General features: G+C 38.7%; 1 protein-coding gene across 4 annotated transcripts in view; it reads right to left on the reverse strand.

The window, feature by feature from the left end:
* Positions 1-21,963, reverse strand: part of SORCS1 (sortilin related VPS10 domain containing receptor 1) — a 589,929-nt gene that overhangs the window by 200,983 nt on the left and 366,983 nt on the right. For all 4 annotated transcript variants that reach the window (XM_015148114.3, XM_077945596.1, XM_001083180.5 and 1 more), the window contains exon 4: positions 2,979-3,137. In XM_015148114.3, the coding sequence (XP_015003600.2) occupies positions 2,979-3,137 (159 nt within the window). The remainder of the gene's footprint in view (positions 1-2,978; positions 3,138-21,963) is intronic.

A 21,963-nucleotide genomic window follows, 5' to 3' on the forward strand; every position in this document is an offset into this window, starting at 1 on the left:
TTTATCCTTCATCCTTTCTTAAAGAAACAGAGAAGTCAGTAGAAAGGCTGGCTTTTACCCATCTGTTCATCTCAAAATATCACCTTCAAAAATGAGAACCCTGGTCAGGCGTGGTGGCTCATGCCTGTAATCCCAGCATTTTGGGAGGCCGAGGCGGGCAGATCACAAGGTCGGGAGTTCGAGACCACTCTGGCCAACAAGGCGAAACCCTGTCTCTACTAAAGATACAAAAAATTAGCCAGGCATGGTGGCACACACCTGTAATCCCAACCACTCGGAAGGTTAAGGCAGGAGAATCGCCTGAACCCTGGAGGCGGAGGTTGCAGTGAGCCCAGATTGCACCACTGCACTCCAGCCTGGGTGACAGGGTGAGACTGCATCTCAAAAAAAAAAAAAAAAAAAAAAGAAAAGAATGAGAACCCTATCAAATGTCAGGTAGCCCCTTACCCCAATTGTAGAATATCCACATGTGATGTTAATTAGTGATTTTTCTCTTTGAGAAAATTTGTTAACCTCTTAGATATTTAGATTCTTAGCCTCATACAGAAAAAACCTAGTGACAACAAACAGATGAAGACTGCATCCAACTCTAAAATGACAGGATTCATTGGGTCTGTGGTCACAAAGGATACCTTTTGGTTCTTACCCTGAGCATCTGATGCCAGGACTGCTGTAATATCATCCCAACCGGTCTTGTTTTTGACCTCATATTACCACAGTTTATACTCATAATTACTACCGATTAACCCTTGAAAGCTATAGCTCTAAATATATCATTCTCTGGACCCAAATTTCTGAAGGCTCCTAAGTAAGGAAACAAAAATTAGTTTTCCTAAAAATCAAACAGCCAAAACAGTGAAAAATAGTAAAGATTAGGTTCCAAAGTGTGTGTGTGTGTGTGTGTATGTGTGTAAATTATAACTAGCTGTAACAAATTTTAGTTTCAGCCAAATAGAAAATTTTGCAATTTTGTACACCTGATTTTTACAATTTCATGTATGTGACATTCCTTTTGTAAAAAATTGGCCTCCCCTACTATCACAACAGAAATCCAACATACCCATTAAAGTCCAGCTGAAGTCATTTTGTAAGACCTCTGGAGTAGATAGATCACCAGAGCTCCATCTCCTGAACTTTGGGCTACCAATTTAATGTAATTCATCCAGTCACTTGTATATAACATTCAGTGACAGCACTGCCTTTGTGGCCTCTCTTAAACTATTGACCAACTCATATGTGTTAATCATCTATCTCCAGATGGACAGAATATTGTTATTTTATATCAACACTATATCATTCATGGCACTTAAAAGAGATGCGGCATCTAATATTGGTTTCTTTTTAAATCACTTTGGAAGGGTACCTACAATTATAATTATCCATACAAACACATTTTAATGCAAAGGAAACCAACGCTAAATACTGTTGACCTTGGGTTGAAGTCACAGCCCAGGCGTCCTGACTGGTCTCATATCATCCACTCTGCCACAGTGACCACGGGAGGCACTCTTTGAAGTGCTGGGACCGAAAGAGTTACATATTTGGGCATCTCCTCCAGCACAATTGCAAAGATGCAGAGTTTTTACTTAGGCAGGTAAATCTGGCCCTCGTTGTGCCTCTGGCATCAGGGGGGAAAAATTAACCAACTGTCGAATAAAATATAACAACCCTGTGGATTAAATGACTAATACTCTGTCTGAGCTGGTCAGGCTTTGCCTCTGTTAACTGCACCATCCTGGACGAAATGCACTGTGGCTTGACTCCAGAAACAAAATTGTACATTCTGCTGAAAGGGTAGCCAGGCTGCTCAAGAGGAAAAAAAAAAACAATGAATTGTAAATTCTTTCTATTTTTAGGCTTAATGTGCATTTTATTTGGCAGTAGGGGCAGTATGAATAAAACTCCAATCTTAAGAATTTTAATTTGCTTCCTTTAAAATGCTCCTGTCAGTAGAGACCTTGGGGAGTTGCTTGTACCATGCTCCTACCTTCAAAAATGCCACATCTATGTAAACCCAGACAAATAAAACCCCAGAATATTCCCCTCACTTAGTTAAGTCCAGTATTTCTTTAAATATATGTAATTTCTAACTCATGATTCCTCTAAGGAGAATTCTCAGAATGACTTCACTGAATAATGCATTTCACAACGAGTATTCTAGTATTTCACCAATTATCCCTCTGGCTTTTATGGCCAGAGTTTCTCTCACATTTGCCTGTGTAAATGCTACTCCTTTTTCATTTTAATTTAATTTTATTAGCTATCGCTAGCCTTTTATTCTACCCGAGAATACAAGTTTCCTTAAAGGCAGGGACCATATGTATGTTATAGCATATATGCCGTATAGAATACATAATATATATTATAGGATGACATTTTATGGGATGTATGCACACATACACACATCTAATATCATGAGCTCATTTAATCCTTTCTCACGAAGTGACTTCTCCTTCAACCTTACCACCAAGTGAAGAAAAGTTCTGAGATGACTAGGTTCTGCATAAGGTTACCTACATACATCATTATTTTTCCTCTGGCCATTTCTCTCAGTGTTTCAGCAAAACCTTACTTCCTGTTCTTAACCTTTTCAGGGTTATGCTTCCCTTTAAGAGTCTGAGAAAAGCCATGGGTCCTTTGCCAAGAGAAATGATCACCAATCCACTAAGACACTGTCTCCTACTCAATGGGGGTCAGAGACTCCTGACTGTCTTAAGCATCTATGCTAAGAACTGCTTCTCCACCGCGTCTTACTTAGTACACCTAATCTTTATTTGGTAAGTGGTTTCAGATATTTACATGATTTAAACAAGCAACCTGAGACTCTCCTTGCTTTCCCCTTGTCCCATTAGCACAGAGGTCAGGCTACTGCTCAGAACAAAAATGATCATTGAGGTGAAATGAAGAGATAATTAAATTAGCACTATTTTCCCCGGAGAACCGTGCTTCACTGTCTCAAACAAGGTAAGCATGCTCACCTTTTGGTCTTGACTGTATGCCAGAATCCAGTCTTCTTGCTTGGGATGGAAAAGCAAGCTTTGAATGTAGAAGTTCAGCCGGTACTTTTGATAAGTTGCGCCTTCATCTGAGCTGATCAGTAAGCTGCTCTCAATCTCCGGGTCTGTGAGTAACATTATCTGCAGCAAAGAATTGTTGGAGAAAGAAAAATTAAGTTTACAAATTTGCAAAACTTGAAAATTAGCTAAATTTTGACACGGGAAGGACAGGGGCAGGTAAATAATGCTTGGCCAAACAGGGACCTTGACTCTGTCAGGCTTATTCTTCCATCTTGGATCAGTGCTACAAAAATATTTCTACAAAGAAATGAAGGGAGTAGGAGAAGCTGAAAGAATGAGGGATGAAATAGGTAACTGTATACTCTTCTCTTTTAGGGGACTCCTTGTTTTATTTCCAAGGTTGTTTCCTAAACCTGGCATACTTACCCTTCTTCCCTTCTTCCTACTGTGCCTTATGTACTTTCCATTTTGGGGGACTAAAAGACTGGTTATAGTCTGTTGTGAGAAAGGTGGAAGAGAAAGAGGATGGAGTCCATTGTTTTTCTTCCCTGCCTCAAATCCTTTCATTCCACTTCAATGATATCCTATGTCATCCTAACTTAGCCTGATTTTCTGAGTCTTAAGTCAAAGTGTAGGCTCTGAAGCTTTCTCTAGGAATTTAACAAAGGCTATTTTACCCCACCACCCTCTTCACTTCTAGCCTACTACATAATTTACTTATTTATTTTGTTTCTTATCTACATATCCTCTACTAAAAAATAAACCCTGTGAGAACAGAGATAGCTGTCTGTAGAGTTCACAGACGTATTTCCAGCAGCTAGACTAAGGTCCGGTATGTATGGTACACTGATAAATATTTGTCAAATGAATGAACGAATAGATGAGTACATAGAAAGATGCCCAGAACACTCTGAGATATGGATGGAAGCTTCACAACTTCTAAGTCCACATGAGTCTCTAAAACTCTCTGCAAGAAAAGTTGGTTGCTCTTCACAACCTGCACCACAGAAGAAGCTACAAATATGTAAATATTCACAGCTTCAGATGTTTTACACTGTCTCACTGGGATGCCCAATTTTGTCCAGAGGAATGGGATCAATCATAATAGCAGCAAGACGGAGGAGCTGCCCTCAAAACTACCTTAAATCCTCTCGTTTTATGCCTCCAGGAATCTGTGATAAATTACTTCATTCCCAACTCTCTGTGGGTCTCCTTTCACTCACACAAAGTGTGCACCTAGTGTCTCCAGACAGGTGGCCTTAATGCTACCCATTGACCTCTTCCCCATCAACTTATTAATTGGCACTTTCTGAATTTGGTTCAGGGAAGCATGAAATATGTGCTTAATGTGTTGCTGTATGAAGAGAAATCACTGCAGCCCAGGGTTTAAAGATTACAAGCTGAGGATGCTGCACTTCCAAGAAAGAGAGAGAGGGGTGGAATAGAGTCATATCGTAAAAGAGCAGAGTGCCAGGCAAACACATGAAGCTTTCTCAGGCATTTGGAGGCAATCATATTAAAGCCTCTGAACAGTTAGTGTCATCTTTGAAAGTGGTGTCCTGTCGCTGTAAATGACACAAAAGGATCGCATGTCAGACACTCTGCCCAAACTCTGTTTATGTTATCCAGTACGAATTTAAGGTTCCTTGCTGTTCTTTCAACATCCCCTTCTTGAAGAGGAGAAAAGGGATGTAATGGGGTGAAGGCAATGCTGTTGCTGTCAGCCACACTCCCGACAAGATGAAAAGTGCACACAAAATTGAAGACTAATTGCCTCTTGTACCATGTTCCAGGAAAGCCACTGCTCACCAACCATAAATTCTGACAAAGTTATGGATTTCTCTGTCTCACGTTCACCAAGCAGACAGCGTTCCCTCATCAGATGGCTGACAAGGAGCCATCAGGTAATCTACTAAGTACAAACTCATATGGCTTCATTAAAATCTAGTGTATGCATTAAGCAAGTATATTTAGATGGCTCCTAATTCACAGGAATATTTCCAGATGAGTTCATATTTATGGGCACATAAAAGCTGTCATTTTTTGAATAACAAATAAGCCATCAAATGATCATATTGCTTTGTGTCTCTAACCACAATTAACAATAATGTAAAACAACCTTTTTGCACTACTGCCAAAAAGTCATTTCCATGATAATATGAAGAGGCTCAATTTTATAGAACATCTACTGTCTCAGGCAAGGTGATTCCCTCCCCTACTCGGATTTTCTAGTTCCCTGTTAGCCAGAATATGCTTTCCTCTTTTTCCATGAGAACAGATCTCCCCACCTGCTTCTCCTGGCAGAATACTTAATCAAAATAAAATTAAACACAATTATAAACTAGGCCTACAGAATATTCCCAAAGCAAGCTGATTTTTATCAATCACTTTAAAATATTGTTGATACTCATTTATACTCCACATGATCAGACTGCATAAGGCGTCCTACATCAGGTAATCTTGGGTGCGAGTGGCAGAGTAATGCACATATTTCGCAACAGATGGAAACTTAATGTTATAAAAATAAAGCCACTCATATCTTTGGCTTTTTTTCTGGATATTGAAAATAGGCAGACCAAAATCCCACCTTCTCTCTGCAGCCCTCAGCTAAAACTCTCCATTTGAGAATTTGACATTTTGGAAATAATGGGAAATAGTGAGAAATTTCCCAGTGAGCTTTATAGGTATGTCTGTACTACAGAAACATTCCAGTGGTTTCTCTCTCAAATTTCTGCTCAATTCTACCCAAAATGAACAGGTCAATCTGGATCCATTTTTCATTAGTTATTTTTCTTATTGCAGAAACAACTCCATAAGACTTCTAGTAGAATTCAAAAGGAAAAAAAAATTATGACCCTATGTTTGTATTTCTTTCTACTTCTTTATCCACATCTCTATATCCTATTGTTGATTGAGAATTGATGATTTTTTCTTTTCTTTTTTTTTTTAAGTTTGACATTATGACCCAATTTTTTTTTCTTTTATTTTTTGAGACAGAGTATCCCTCTGTCACCCAGGCTGTAATGCAGTGACACAATCTTGGCTCCCTGCCACCTCTGCCCTCTGCCTCCTGGCTAAATTTTGTATTTTTAGTAGAGTTGGGGTTCGCCATGTTGGCCAGGCTGGTCTTGAACTCCTGACCTCAAGTGATCCACCCACCTCGGCCTCCCAAAGTGATGGGATTACAGGTGTAAGACACTGTGCCCGGACCCCCAAATATTCATTTGTAACTGAGCCATAAACACACAAATGCACACACATTAACACGCATGACTTTAAAATCGACTCCAATTAATCACAACCTTCAAATTAATTAAATTATGATTGTTGTAATGGCTGAAACATAGTATGTACCTAATTATTAATTGAATAAGTAAAACCTTATTTAGTCTTAAATTCAAATTATTTAATAATTTTGCTTCAAGTGAATTGATGTTTGTCCTATCATTTTATCAGTCATAAAATATAAATAAGCTAATAAGTAAAAAATTTAATGAGATCTAAATTAAAAAGGCTTAACATACTTGAGAAACAAATACTGTAAATAAGAAATGTGATCCAGTCTTTAGACATAGATGATATTTTTCATAAATGAATAAGTCATATCTTCTCACAAGATTTTCTACTTGGAAATATTTTCAAAATAGTAAGTTCAAATTATCAAATACTCCTCAAAAACAATAGATTACATTTCTTAAAGATGCCTAACATTCCTATTTTTGCTAGTTTAGAATGACTCTTTATCCCCTTCTGACTCTTCATGTAACTTTGAACAAATAATGTTTTGTTGTGTTTACTTCCCTGTATTCTGGAGTATGTTCTGGACAACAGAATTTTAGGAGGCCTTTCTAAAAGGCAGGAATCCAAGCTTTGCAGATTGCTAAAGTAAGCTCTCTAAAAAAGAGAGGTCATTGTTTGCCTGGAACAAAGCTTGTTCCATAGTAGGTCCACATATCACTGTAAATGAATAAAGGAATGGACTAATGAATGAATGAGTCCTTTTCATTCCTGCCTTCTGCTGCCTGGAGGCCAGGGACCCCTGTCACATTGGGAGTTCCAGTCCCGTTGAGCAAATCCTCGCTGTTCTACTTGAGGTAAGGAAGGTGAAGATAAGAGAAAGAGACTGCCTTTAACAGGAAAGTAATTATTCTCTGTTCAGATCCACCCATGAGTGATTACAGTCCGTTTACTTATGCCTTGCAGGGTGTGCCGACGCTGCACTGACTGCACCTGCAGATGAATTGTTTCCACAGAAGGTCAATAATGGCAACACAGGATCCTGCCACCCAACTCCAAGCAATCATTCATCACCCACTTCAGGAGGAGGAAGAAACTTTATTTGCTTTTCCTAGAGCAGACAAATGAACATGAAATGCAATTTATAGATTTCAAATACGTCACTTCTCTCTTTTTTTTTTTTGGTATTAGTCCTTCTGACAGCTCGGTGCCATCAAAAATTAAACGCACTTTCACTGTCTTTGACTTGCGCCAGATTCAACATATGGCTACAGGAAGTAATTTTACAAAAGGTTGGCAGGCAGCTTTCTGATCCTTCCAAGTTGTCGTCTACTGTGGACCTTCTTCCCAGAGGAATGCTGCTACTATCTAGTTTTCCAAATTCTTTTCCTAGATATGTTGTTCTTGGAATTCACCATTTACTGGTTTATGTGGCATGGAGTTAATAAAGAGTTCTTCAGTACCTCTGGGCATATACTTTTTCGTACCATTTCTTTGGTCCTAATGGAAAAAGTATTTATTTTGTGTGTTGTTCATTATTTGTTTGCTCATTTGACTACTCCTTATCATAAATGGGCTGGAATCAAGCAGAGGTAATGGGCTGCTGTGTGGATATCTCTCTTGCTTTACTCAGAGCTTAATTCAGCTCCAGATGCCCATATCACAGGTGCATAATAAATGCTTTTCATAATGATAATGACAACAGCAAAGCAGAACAGCAACAGCAGCAATTAGGCACTCCAGTTATCTACTGCTACCCACTTTACTCAAACAGAAATATTTCTCTCTATAAACAGCATGGAAGTCTATTTGCAAACCTGTGACCTCAAAACTGAAAACAAATTAAGCAAAATGTAATCAGAGAAAGTAAGTCATCTGCTGACCAATGAGGGTAGAAAAGCTACCTATTCTCAATGTGGGCTGAGCACTTATCCTTTCCAGATGAGCTGAGGGAAAGAGCAGTAAGTGCTTATCAACTGGCAACTATTTGGAGGACAGTGTTAGGGAAAGTTGAACAGGATCCCAGAATGATCCATGGAAAGAAAATCACAGAAATACAAACAATGAAGGAAGGGAGGAAGAGGATTAAAAGGAAAAAAGCTCAAATCAAGCACACACTGATAGAAATGAGTCTGGTAAGAAGATGGAAATGCCAAACCAATTTTCCTAAATCCCACCCTTCCAAACTTAGTGAAGCTTCCCTATGTGCTATCTTTGTTTATTAGCACAAAATCGCATCATTCAATACTAAGAGATGAACAGAACATTTGGGCAACAGACCGTCTACTTGTGACCTGCAAAGTGATTCAGTGAAATGACTGGGAAACTATGGCATTGTATTTTAAAGAGTTTATTCTGTCCTTTTGCTTTCAAACTGGTTTTCTAGTGAGGATCCACAGACTTAGATTTTTTTTAAGGGAAAAAAAACAAGCATAAAACAATTTTATTAAGACAAGATCTTGCTCTGTTGCCCAGGCTGGAGTGCAGCTGTATGATCACAGCCTCAAACTCCTAGGCTTAAGGGATCCTCCCATCTCGGCCTCCCAAAACACTCAGATTATAGGCATTAGCCACCATGGAAAGATGGGAAGAAACATTTTTTTAAGGAGTATGTAATTTCAGTCCTTTATATGTGTGTTAATTGCCTTGCCAGGAGACCCAACCCATTAATGATTATTTGTAACAATAATGAGGAGTCATTCAGTACCTCTTGCCCAATTACATAGAGTACATAGGAAATGAGTAAGGTTTACCAGGAATGACAACATGTGAGTTATAGTCCTTGGAAGATGATTCAAAAAAGAAAACGTATAGGACATCTCTTCTTATTTCACTTGGGACTACTGAACAGTCTTCTCCTTTGAGACAATTTAGAGAAACCCAAACTTACAAACACTATTTTACTGTGAGAATCTGCTTCCACCACTGTGAATGGCACTGAACTTCTATAAGGAAATATCTGTCCATGCATATATTTCCATGGAGGGCTGATCTGCAGGGCTGAGCATGGGGCTGGTGCACCACTGACTTGTGTTCCACAGGAATAGCCATAACCTAATCCTAAACTTGGCTCTAGTCAATGTCTCCATGAATGTGTACTTTTCCTCACAAAAGAGAAAAGAAGGGAGTGTGCTTAGTGAAGGTTATTCACACCATGAGAAGAAGGGTACAGTACAATCACAAGAAATAGCAGGGGGTCTGGGTTTAAAAGCTTGGATTTGAATTTCTTCTCTGCCATTATCAGTTGTGCCACTTTGAATGCCTTATAGCTCATTTAATCCTTTTTTGAGTCTCAGTTTCCTCATTGAAGATAGTAGTGATACCATAAACGAGTTGCCAATTATTGAGCTGTTGTGTATCAGGCTCTCTGCTAAAGCTTTAAACTAAATTATTCCATTAAACTGTTTATGAAAACTACTTGAGGTAGATATCATTATGTCCATTTGATATCGGGCTTAGAGAGATGAGGCAATTTGCTCAAGGTTGCACAGCTAGTCAGTGATAAGGTTATCTATGTCATGCCCTGCATAGATTTGGGTGAAGATCAAATAAGATTCTCTGTGCAAAAACACTGTTAGGTTTTGTGCAAATATTACTACGTTTACCCCACAAAGGATGGCATATTTAGTACTTTGTGTTCTGCTAAAATATGATAGTTGAATGCCAAAAAAGAGAGGGAGAGACATATAAATCTGGCATTGCAAATATCTCATAAAAATATTGCCTAGATTTTAAAAAAAAGAGGCAGCAAGAAGAAATGGGGTGCAAGATAATGGAGAATTTCAGTAACAAGTGTTACTAATACACTACATTCTTGAATAAACAAAAATAATTTATTGGTTTTAAATATACAGTCAGAAGATCAAAATAGCCAGTCATGATTCATACCCCAGATTTTTCACAATGGCTCTGACTTCCTTTACCTTGTCCTTCCAGCATGATTCTCCCATAGGTTGGATTTTATGCTTTATCATAAAAATGGATGGGAAAAGAATAATAGAAACGGTCAAAAATCTCTGATGTAATGTTCTTATTGGTGGAGAAACAAACATTTTCCCACATGCTAGTTCCCAAATAATTGTATGCTAAAGCAAATAAGAACTATTACAGTGTAACTGTTTTCCTAATAAATGCATCCCATGCTTAATTGTCACTTTAAAAAAAAAGACTCATTTTGCTGGAGAAATAGCTATTATTAATATCACACTGAGGTGATAGTGGGGAATATGGAATGTTAACTAATGCTTAGCATTGGGTCATCTGGTTTAAAAAACTAAACATGGGGCCGGGTGCAGTGGCTCACGCCTGTAATCCCAGCACTTTGGGAGGCTGAGGTGGGTGGATCATGAGGTCAGGAGATCGGACCATCCTGGCTAACACAGTGAAACCCCATCTCTACTAAAAATACAAACAGTTAGCCAGGTGTGGTGGCGGGCACCTGTAGTCCTAGCTGCTCGGGGGGCTGCGGCAGGAGAATGGCATGAACCCGGGAGGCAGAGCGTGCAGTGAGCTGAGATCACGCCACTGCACTCCAGCTTAGGTGACGGAGCGAGACTCCGTCTCAAAACAAACAAACAAAGAAACAAACAAACTAAACATGGTATTTCAGAAGGAAAGAATGATGTACACATTCAAAGAATCTTTTTATTATTGCAGTCACTATGAGAACGGATTAAATACCTTGAGAATATTTGAGCCACCTTAAAAATCTCATCATTATCCCCTAGCCTCTGCTCCAACCCAATCAAAACACACTTCCATCGCCATTGCAAGTCCCAAAGTAACTTCTCTTTTAAATCCCCAAAGATCTATAAATGCCAAAAGGTTACATCATTTTTAAATGTTAGCTGCTATCAGAAGGAGCCATGATGCTAAGAGAAATGGACATTCATCTTCTTTGCTCATGGGAAACTTTACAAGAAATGATGTTCATTTAATGATAAGAAATCTCTTTATTCTGATAAGAAATCTCTTTATTCCACAAGAAATGATAAAGAAACTCAAGTGAGAAGGAAGAGAGAGCAGGAAAGAGAAGCTATCAGTATACTTTAACATTGATTTAAGTGAGGGAAATCCATTTTTCGTAAAATCTAAAAGTTGTGTACTTGATTTTAGAGTCTGAATAAGTGTCAAGTTGAAAGTCAGGAAAGTAAAATGAAAAATCCATAGACATTAATCCACTCTAAAAATCAGTGAACAGGATTCACCCACATTCTTCATCCCTTGCTGTATTTGTATCATCATCCTAATGAAGGAGTTCAGGAAATGCCACCCCAAAAGATGCTGCTTTGGTATACTTATTACTTCAAACTGAGGGCACCTGGGGAACAGAGAAAGCTCAGAGGAGCTTTCTATCTATCCTTATCTATCTAAAGACTGATCCTCCTAAAATAACTCAATTGTCATAAATTTCTTCCCCAGGAATCTCATCAACCAAAGATGAACTCAGATTACAGAAGAGACTAGAAGTTGACATTACACCCAGACTGGCTATCACCTGTTCTTCTGAGGGCCAACTGGTCTTTCCCAAAACTCATTTACTTTTCCCTAAATTGCCTACATCCCTCCTCTCCTCCCTCCTATGAAGTGGGCACATAAGCCTTTAGATCTCACTGGGTTTTTGGTATTCACTTTTCTTTCATGCGACGCCCCTGTACATGTAATACATTTGTTTACCTTTTCTCTTATTAATCTGTCCAGTGATGGTTGATGGTTTATTTCATGGACTCAATTATAAAGCACTCAGAGGGTAAAGGGAAATTTTTCCCTTTTCTACACTAACAAGTATGTTTTAATTTTACTTACTTATATTAATGCTTCACGATAGACTGGCAAATATACTAGGGTATACTGGGGAAGATTAATGAAATCTCAGCCGCAAGAGACCTTGCTAATGTATTTGACTATTAAAGCTTTCCTGAAAAGACTATGGAGACTACGAGGGATTTCTCTTATACAGGATTTGCAGATTAGTGAAGTAAGAAGAGCCTGGTGCAGCTCTACTGCAGAGCTCTTTGGAAGATGGGCCTAGAGGGGGTCATCTAGGAAGAAGTCTCTCATGTTAACAATGAGGTCCATTTCATGTAATATTTTCCTTCCTTCTTCAGTTATTTAATAACAAACATTGATCATCTCAAGTTGTTGTTCAGAGGTGGAAAAGGGTCAATGTGCTTAATTGACATGCCAGAGCATAATTACATCATCTGCTGCTTTCCTCTCTCTCTTTTGATTTCAGTCACAGCAGGAAAGATAGTAGTGTGGTGTTTTACGCAGATGATTTTTTTCATGACTGCATATTCTAGGTTTAATTCCATCTTAATATACATACCTCAGAAGCAGTAGAACTGACATAGTATATTAAAGAGAAAAGGAGTTTTGTTCCACTTATGTATTGTAGAACAATCTATCTCAGAACAGTGGCTTCAAACAAGCGTTTTGTTTTAAGATTTTGTGGGGCAGGACTTTTGGAAAAGCTGAGCTAAGTAGGTAGTCTCAAATCCACATGATGTCAACTGTGGTGGCCAGAGTTAGATATTTCACTTCCAAGATGGCTCCTTCATTCCTGTATCTGGCTTAGCCTCTCTCGTTCTCCCTGCATGGCTTCTCATCCTCCAGGACTCGCCATGTGGCTGAATATCACATAACATGGCAGTTTCATAATAGTTGAATTTCTTATATAGCAGTGGTTTCCTTCAGTGTGAATGTCCCAAGATCAAGTGTTCCAAAGGGCTAAAGTGGAAGGTGCAAAGCTTTGCATGACCCATCTTTAGATGACCCAGGACATCAACTTTGCCATGTGTTATTGGTCAAAGAATTCTGAGTCAGATTTAATGTGAGGAAAAAATAGACTTCACCTCTTAAGGGAAGAAAAGCATGTACACGCACACACATGCAAACATAAACACATACACACAGAAGGCAAGCCGTATTGAAGATATGTAACCACAACTATCTTCTGTAAAACTTGTCACTTATAATTTTTAAAAGTATATGTTTTTTATATATGATATAATAGATACGATAAAGAGTTGTAATTATTATGTTCAATATGAATTAAAAAGTCCTCATAATCATAGTATTCCTGCAATATAGATATCTTGAAGTTGCCAGATTTTTCATTGGGTTTTAGCTATGAAATAGCTCTTACCTTAAACTTTTGAAGACTGAAAATTTCTAATCTGTTATCAGTTTAAGGTGAGTATATTTATCGAAGACCAAGTGAATTGCATTGTTTAGTCCCTCTCAGGGACATTAAGGGACCCAAGGTTGAATAATTTCGGTGTGCGAATTTTCAGGGTACATAAATTACCCATATTAACTTATAGATGAATAGACAAGTTCAATGTTCATTAAAGTGTGTATAAGTAAGTCTAATAAGAGAATCTACATCTAGGCATTATAATCCCCTATTTAATTAAGGATCTGATACCATGAAATATGGGTTTCTTAAAAGCAAAATAGTCCTTGTTCCTGTATGCTCACAGGAAAAGCACAAATATCATTTACAACATAAATCGGAAACTGAAAATAGGATACTTAGTGTTCCCTTCAGTTTGAAAAATGGATCTTAAAATAAACCTACTGATTTTTAGGTAGCCTTGGGCTAACAACAACAAAAGGCCATTTAGGTCTGAAAGTGAATGGTAAATGTATTCTAGAAACACACAGAAAGTTCAATTTTTATCATGCCCAGGCCCACATAAAACCATCTAAAATTTTTATTTTATATTTTTTAAAATTGTATTTGCATCCTGCTGCATAGCTCAATTCCTACTGCTGCTATGCCAACCCTATAAAACATTCATCTGCTCCAAGTTATTACCAACAGGGAATCCACACTTTAAGAAAATAACCACAAAATCAGCTCTCTTGACTTCAGTGGTATTTCTCAACACCCCAAAAGTATTTTGTATTCAAAGGGAACAAAAATGTTGCCTTCTTTAAATCTTTTCAAAAAACACGATCTTTTTATGGATATGGGCTAGTAACTTTTATACAGCTAGTCACCACAATTGCTTATAGGTTAGGATCCTCATCAATCAGAATAATTCCTAATCAAGGGGCTACCATGAAGTCCAATTATAAAAGCTCCAATTCTGTTTTGTGACTATACAGAAGCCATTTTCAGACCCAGGTTCACATTCATGATAAGTTGAATAAGCTCATGAAGATATTATCATTTTAAAAGTTGGCTGATCTTGATTCAAGAGCTGCCTTGATCATATGAAATACAGTTCATAGGTAGTTTGACTTTCTTTGAATATGTCATGAATAGGGTGAACATACATTACATGTTAACTTTGAAAGTCGTGGCTTATTCCTATGGCACCATCATAAATATTATTACTGACATTCAGATATGACTTGGATGATAAATTAACTCATCAAAAAGTTATAAAACCAACAGATCTCATGAGAACTCATTCACTATCATGAGAACAGCATGAGGGGAACCACCCTCATGATCAAGGTCTCTCTCTCAACACCTGGGGATCACAATTCAAGATAAGATTTGGGTAGAGGACATAAAGCCTAACCACATCATTCCACCCCTGGCCCCTCACAAATCTCATGTCTTTTCATATTTAGTAACCAATCATACCATCCAAACAGTCCCCCAAAGTCTCAACTCATTTCAGCATTAACTTGAAAATCCACAGTCCAAAGTCTCATCTGAGACAAGGTAAGTCCCTTCCACCTCTGAGTCTGTAAAATCAAAAGCAACTTAGATACTTCCAAAATACAATGGAGGTACAGGTATTGGGTAAATGCTCCTACCAAATGGGAGAAATTGGCCAAAACAAGGGGGCTACAGGCCTCACACAAGTCTGAAGTCCTGCGGGGCAATCATTAAATCTTTTTTTTTTTTTTTTTTTTGAGACAGAGTCTCGCTCTGTCACCAGGCTGGAGTGCAGTGGCCGGATCTCACCTCATTGCAAGCTCCGCCTCCTGGGTTTATGCCATTCTGCTGCCTCAGTTTCCCGAGTAGCTGGGACTACAGGCACCCGCCACCTCGCCCGGTTAGTTTTTTGTATTTTTTTAGTAGAGACGGGGTTTCACTGTGTTAGCCAGGATGGTCTCGATCTCCTGACCTCATGATCTGCCTGTCTCGGCCTCCCAAAGTGCTGGGATTACAGGCTTGAGCCACCGCGCCCGGCCCAATCATTAAATCTTAAAGCTCCAAAATGATCTCCTTTGACTCTCTGTCTCAAATCCAGGTCATATTGATGCAGGACATGGGCTCCCATAGTCTTGGGCAGCTCTCTTGCTATGGCTTTGGAGGGTAGAGTACCCCCTTCCACACCAGCTGCTTTCTTGGGCTGGTGTTGAGTGTCTGTGGCTTTTCCAGGTGAACAGTGCAAGCTATCAGTGGATCTACCACTTTGGGGTCTGGAGGATGGTGGCCCTCTTCTTACAGCTACACTAGGCAGTGCCCCAGTGGGCACTCTGTGTGGGGGCACTGACCCATTTCCCTTCTGCACTGCCCTAGTAGAGGTTCTCCATGAGGCCTCCGCCCCTGCCTCAAACTTCTGTCAAGACATCCAGTCATTTCCATACATCCTCTAAAATCTAGGTGGAGGTTCCCAAACCTCAACTCTTGACTTTGTGCACCTGCAGGCCCAACACCATGTGAAAGCCACCAAGACTTGGGGCTTGCACCCTCCAAAGCAATGGCCTGAGCTGTATGGTGGTCCCTTATAGCCATGCCTGTGACAGGGGGCACCAAGTCCCTAGGCTGCACAGAGCAGCAGCAGTGTCCTGGGCCTGGCCCACAAAACCATTTTTCCCTGCTATGCCTCCAAGTGTCTGATGAGAGGGACAGCTGTGAAGGTCTCTGACATTTGGAGACTGGAGACATTTTCCCCATTGTCTTGGCAATTAACATTTGGCTCCATGCTACTTAGGCAAATTTCTACAGGCAGCTTGAATTCCTCACAGAAAATGGGTTTTTCTTTTCTATTGCATTGTCAGACTGCAAATTTTTCAAATTTATGCTCTGCTTCCTCCTGAATGCTTTGCTGCTTAGAAATTTCTTCAGCCAGATACCGTAAATCATCTCTCTCAAGTTCAAAGTTCCAAGATCTCTAGGGCAGGGGCAAAATGCCACCAGTCTCTTTGCTACAGCATAGCAAAAGTGATCTTTGCTCCAGTCCCCAACAAATTCCTCATTTCTATCTGAGACCACCTCAGCCTGGACTTCACTGTCTATATCACTAATCAGAATTTTGGTCAAAACCATTCACCAATCTCTAGGAAGTTCCAAACTTTCCCATATCTTCCTGTCTTCTGATTCCTCCAAACTGTTCTAACCTCTGCCTGTTATGCAGTTTCAATTTATATCAGTACTCCACTCTCTGCAGTACCAATTCACTGTATTAGTCTGTTCTCACACTGCTCTAAAGAACCGCCCAAGATGAGGTAATTTATAAAGCAAAGAAGTTTAATTGACTCACAGTTCTACATGGCTGGGGAGGCCACAGGAAACTGACAATGATGGCAGAAGGCACCTCTTCACAGAGTGGCAGGAGAGAGAAAAGGTGAGCAAGAGAGGAACTACCAAACACAAAACCATCAGATCTCTTGAGAACTCACTCACTATAATGAGAACAGTTTGAGGGGGGGCAGGGACCATCCCCATGATCCAGATCTCTCCCTCAACACCTGAGGATAACAATTCAAGATGAGATTTGGGTGGGGACACAAAGCCTAACCACATCATGGTGTCTCCTCAATTCATAAACAATTGGTACTAGACTTAATTCCTTCAATTTGTTACTGTAACACCAGAGGTTTGGTCTAGGTCCTGATACTCACCACACAGAAAGCCAATCACTGAGATGATGAGTATTACCAACGAAAAAGGCTTTAATCAGGTGTTGCAGCCAATGAGCTGGGAGTTCAGCCTCAAATCCATCTCCCTGACTGACTGAAACTAGGGGTTTATATAGCAGGGAAGACATGTAATCGTGTGTAAGAAAACAGAAACTAAGGAAGGGCAAGGAAGGGCAAGGAAGCAATCAAAGTGAAAGAAGCAATCAAAGGTAATCTGGTTAGTTTCAGTTATTTGATACATTTTTTTTTTTTGAGATGCTTGAAGGCCCTTTCCTAAGGAAGGAACTCTGATAAAACAAATGTAAGCTTCAAGCTTGAATTGACCAGAAAGGTCAATTTCTATGTTTATCCAAAAGGACAGTCTATGGGACTATTGGGTTGGCTTCAAATTCAGAATAAAAGAATGAAGACACAGTGCTCCTAGTGATGTCAGGACAGGTTTTTAAGCTACTTGTCCGATGTCTAGCTCTTGCTAGGTATGAATCTTTGTGTCAAAGATACAATAATTTTGTTTCTTTTTTAGTTATATTATTTGCTTTAAAGTTTAGGTATTGTGTTCAAATATGAACAAGAAAAAATATTAATTACAGACATTTTTGAAAAATGTCCCCAAAAACATACTCAGAATAAAAGAACAATCACTTAAGCCTCACTATGCAGAGATTATTGTCACTGACACTTTGATATTTGTTTTCACAATCTTTGTTTTATGCATATATAGATATACACACATATACATAAATGTTTGTGGGTGTCAGAAAGAGACACAAAGTGAGAGAAGGGGAAATTTATATAGCAAGAGGGTGTCACATGACACTTTCTGCTTTTTAACCTGCTTTTCCCACTTTAAAGCCACACTGCAAAGATTTTCTACGGTATTCAATATTCTTCCGTGTTATCATTTTTATTGGTAATATAGTATTGATTACACAAATATACCACTATGTAATTAATCTATTATTTACAAGGTTTCCAATTTTCACTGATATTATGATTAATGTAGATTAATATTTCTGTATGTCAATTACTATTTCCTCAAGTAATTTCCTAGTAGTAAAATTTATGAATAAAGAATATGAATTTTGGGCAGGGCACGGTGGCTCATGCTTGTAATCCCAGAACTTTGGGGAGCCAAGGCAGGCAGATGGATCATGAGGTCAAAAGACTGAGACCATCCTGGCCAACACTGTGAAACTGTCTCTATTAAAAATACAAAATTAGCTGAGCGTGGTGGTGCATGTCTGTAGTCCTAGCTACTTGGGAGGCTGAGGCAGGAGAATTGCTTGAACCCAGGAGGCGGAGGTTTCAGTGAGCTGAGGTCACGCCACTGGACTCCAGCCTGGCGACAGAGTGAGACACCATCTTAACAACAACAACAACAAAAAAGAGAATATGACTTTTGTAACCACTTTTGATACATACTACCAAATGTTTTTCAGAAGAGTATACCAATTTATAGTTCCTTGGTTGGGACATTGTAAATGCCTATCACAACACTAGGTTTGTCTGTCTTTTTATATTGTTTTCTAAGAAGACTGGAGAAAAAGATGTCTTTTGTGTCAATACGTACCACTTTCATTCCTAATGACAGTGAGTTTTTTCATTGCTTTTTCTCTCCCTTTATCCTTTGGTCATTTATGTTTACTCACTTGAAGTCCTCATTTGATATACTGGTCATATTTTTCTCCATTTAAAATTATGGGTATGTCTCTTTTTCTTATTGATTTATATACATTGTTATTCTTACTTCATAGTCTGTTTACAAGTCTGCTTAGGCACACTTTCTATCTTCATCTACATTTCTGGAAAAAGACAATACAGTAGCATTCTGCGCATATTATAACACATAGACATGCGTGATCCCAAGTGCATATTTCAAGCTCGAAGACAATTAAGAAATTAGAAATGCTAAACTGCATATTTCAGTAATTGTGTTCCCTAAATAAAGGAGCTGTAGAAAAACATTATTTCTCCTTTTTTTTTACTATGTCATCAATTCCCAGCCAAACCTTTCTGGTTATCCTTTTATCATAAATTATAAGATGTTAAGAAATAGCTCACTGCACGAGAAACTCAAATTTGTTAAACTGCTATTTTAAAAGATTTTATACTCACATGATGTTTTTCATTTAAGCATCACACAGCACTTCACAAATGTTAATTAGGATATTCCAACTGGAAATTGAAGCAAACCTCAAGAGAGCGAAATTAGGCATGGAGAGGCACAATCATTCCTCCAAGATTATTCTAGAGCATCCTTGGCATTTCCATGGCTCACACCCAAGTACCCGGTTTCCCAGGCCTGCATTTTAACCATTAGAGTACATAATAAGCAGGTCTTCTGAAGGGTAAGCATGGGCTTATCGAGTAGCTAACCAACATTTTAAAATTTGTCTAAAACATAAGTGAAAATGTGAAATAATAGAAAGTGTCTCTTTGACACACATTACACTCAATTCATAAGTGATACACTAAATGGAACCTTATAATTTGCCTTGTCTATAAAATATTTTAATGAATATATATAAATACTCAAAAACATTAAAATTATTAGAATTCTGTTTTAGGCTTTTCAAGAACAAATAGAAAAAGAAGACTTTTGGAAAAACATGACTTTTTTGAGAGGAAACTTTCATTCTTTGTGGGATGAGCAGATGTTCATCATTCAACCATTCATTTCATTTTTTTTAATCTAATTTAAGAAGTTTCTGGAAACAAGTGACAGTCCCTGTGCTTAAGACTTAGGATTAAATTATGAAAAAGACACTAAACACCTTATTACAACAGGGAACACAAAAATAACAGATAAATGAAAGCACAGTTGCAAAGCTATTGACATACAAAATTTTACTAGAACACGGAAAAGCATCTTTTTTTTTTTTTTTTCTGTTGCTGGAATAAGAGATGGAACCACAGAATATCTGACACTAAAATTAGTTTTGAAGGAAGTACAGGTGTTTAATAGAATGAGTAGGAAAGATTCATGGCAGGGGAATCATGTATGCAAAAACAGAGGAATGCAGGCATGCATTACATGTTTTGGTAATGGCAAGTTCCTCAGTTTGGCGAAAGTTAGGCAAAGCAGTCTACAGCCAAGTTGAAAGAGCCTTACTTCCCAAGTAAAGGGATTTTGACTTAAATAGCAATAGAACCTATTTATTCTAGGACATACATACAGAATTAAGATTTTTAAACAGGGGAATAGAAAGAGTATAGCTCATTCAGAATGATCACTTTGGAGGTAATACAGAGATTGTGTTAAAGACAAGAAAATGGGGGGGCAGGAAGTTCAAGCTAAGAGGTTATTACATTGGTTCAGCTGAGAGGAGTGTTTCAGAAACACACAATAACAGTGTTAGGCAAAATAAAAATACTCTCAAATCCAGGCAGATGACCAGTTAAGCATTACCTAAAATATGTCCACCGGGATTCCAAGCATACTTTATAGTTATTTCCAGCCAAATGTGTAAGTACTGGCAATTCTGAAAATACTTTTCCGAAACACACTACTTACAAAGCTACTGCCGAGCCTGACAACCAATCTTCTTTAAGGATCTAACAGGAAGAGAGAATAAACAAAACATATGTCTCCCCAATTTAACAGTTGCCAACAATGTAAATGAGCACATGTGCCTTTTCAATGTTCAACAAATTCCTCAAGCCACAGAACGTAGAACTGCCACAAAGGAAACTATCAGGCTACAAAGAATGATTTCAGTGAGAGACTTTTTTTCTTTGGCAAGTAGCATAGTGAAATGCAAACATTAGAACCCCATAGTCCACAGACTGACTCTGATCAGCACCCAAGTTCTGTTTGATGTAGATAATATTGGCCCAAAGAGCACTGTTTAACAGATTTTCCAACAATGTTCAGATGTCCTGGACATTATTCCCATATGGCCATATTCTACAAGAGCTCTAGAACTGCTATCCCCTATAGAGAGGTCATAAGCTTTCCAGGTTACCACCACCTACATCATCTTTTGTTATCTTGTTAAAACTAAAAGCAGGTCTCTGTTGGCATTTCTTACTGATACAAGGGGAAAAAAGCATACATTCTTAGCCAAAACAAAGTACTGTATCCTTCTGGCTGTTCAAACAGAACAACAAACAGATTTAGCGGGCAAGAGCACATTAAACACTGGAAATATTCCTCACTTCCTACAACGTCCTATGCTCACTCTCATTGTTTCCTTTTCTTTTCTTATTTTTTTTTTTGAGAGGAAGTCTCGCACTATGGCCACAGCCGCAGTGCAGTGGCGCGATCTCGGCTCACTGCAAGCTCTGCCTCCGGGTTCACGCCATTCTCCTGCCTCAGCCTCCCGAGTAGCTGGGACTACAGGCACACACCACCACTCCCAGCTAATTTTTTTAAATTTTATTTTAGTAGAGATGGGGTGTCACCATGTTAGCCGGGATGGTCTCAATCTCCTGACCTCATGACCCACCCATCTCTGCCTCCTAAAGTGCTAGGATTACAGGGGTGAGCCACCGCGCCCGGTCCTCATTGTTTCCTTTTCTTAAAATAAAGTTTCTGTATTCATAGAATCCCTAGTCACTCCATTCATCTACAATGACCTGTGCAAGTCAATAGGTATTTGAGTTGAGCCTCCTGTAGGAGCTAAGATCAAATAAACTTAACCAGGGGTACCAATTCTGTTCATTCACATGACCTTAGAAATCACTTATTATGTCTGATCCTTTACTTCTGTAGCTATGAGATGAGGCTAACAATACCCAATTCACAGAATGGGTGTTCGTTATGATTTGACGGAGCTAACACAATGAATGTAGCATTTTCTAAGTGAAATTAAAAGTTATAACACCATAAGAATTCAACAGTCATGTAAATTTGAGGGATATCAGAATACAGAAA

The sequence above is a fragment of the Macaca mulatta genome, chromosome 9 (assembly GCF_049350105.2).
Source record: "Macaca mulatta isolate MMU2019108-1 chromosome 9, T2T-MMU8v2.0, whole genome shotgun sequence".
NCBI lineage: Eukaryota > Metazoa > Chordata > Mammalia > Primates > Cercopithecidae > Macaca > Macaca mulatta.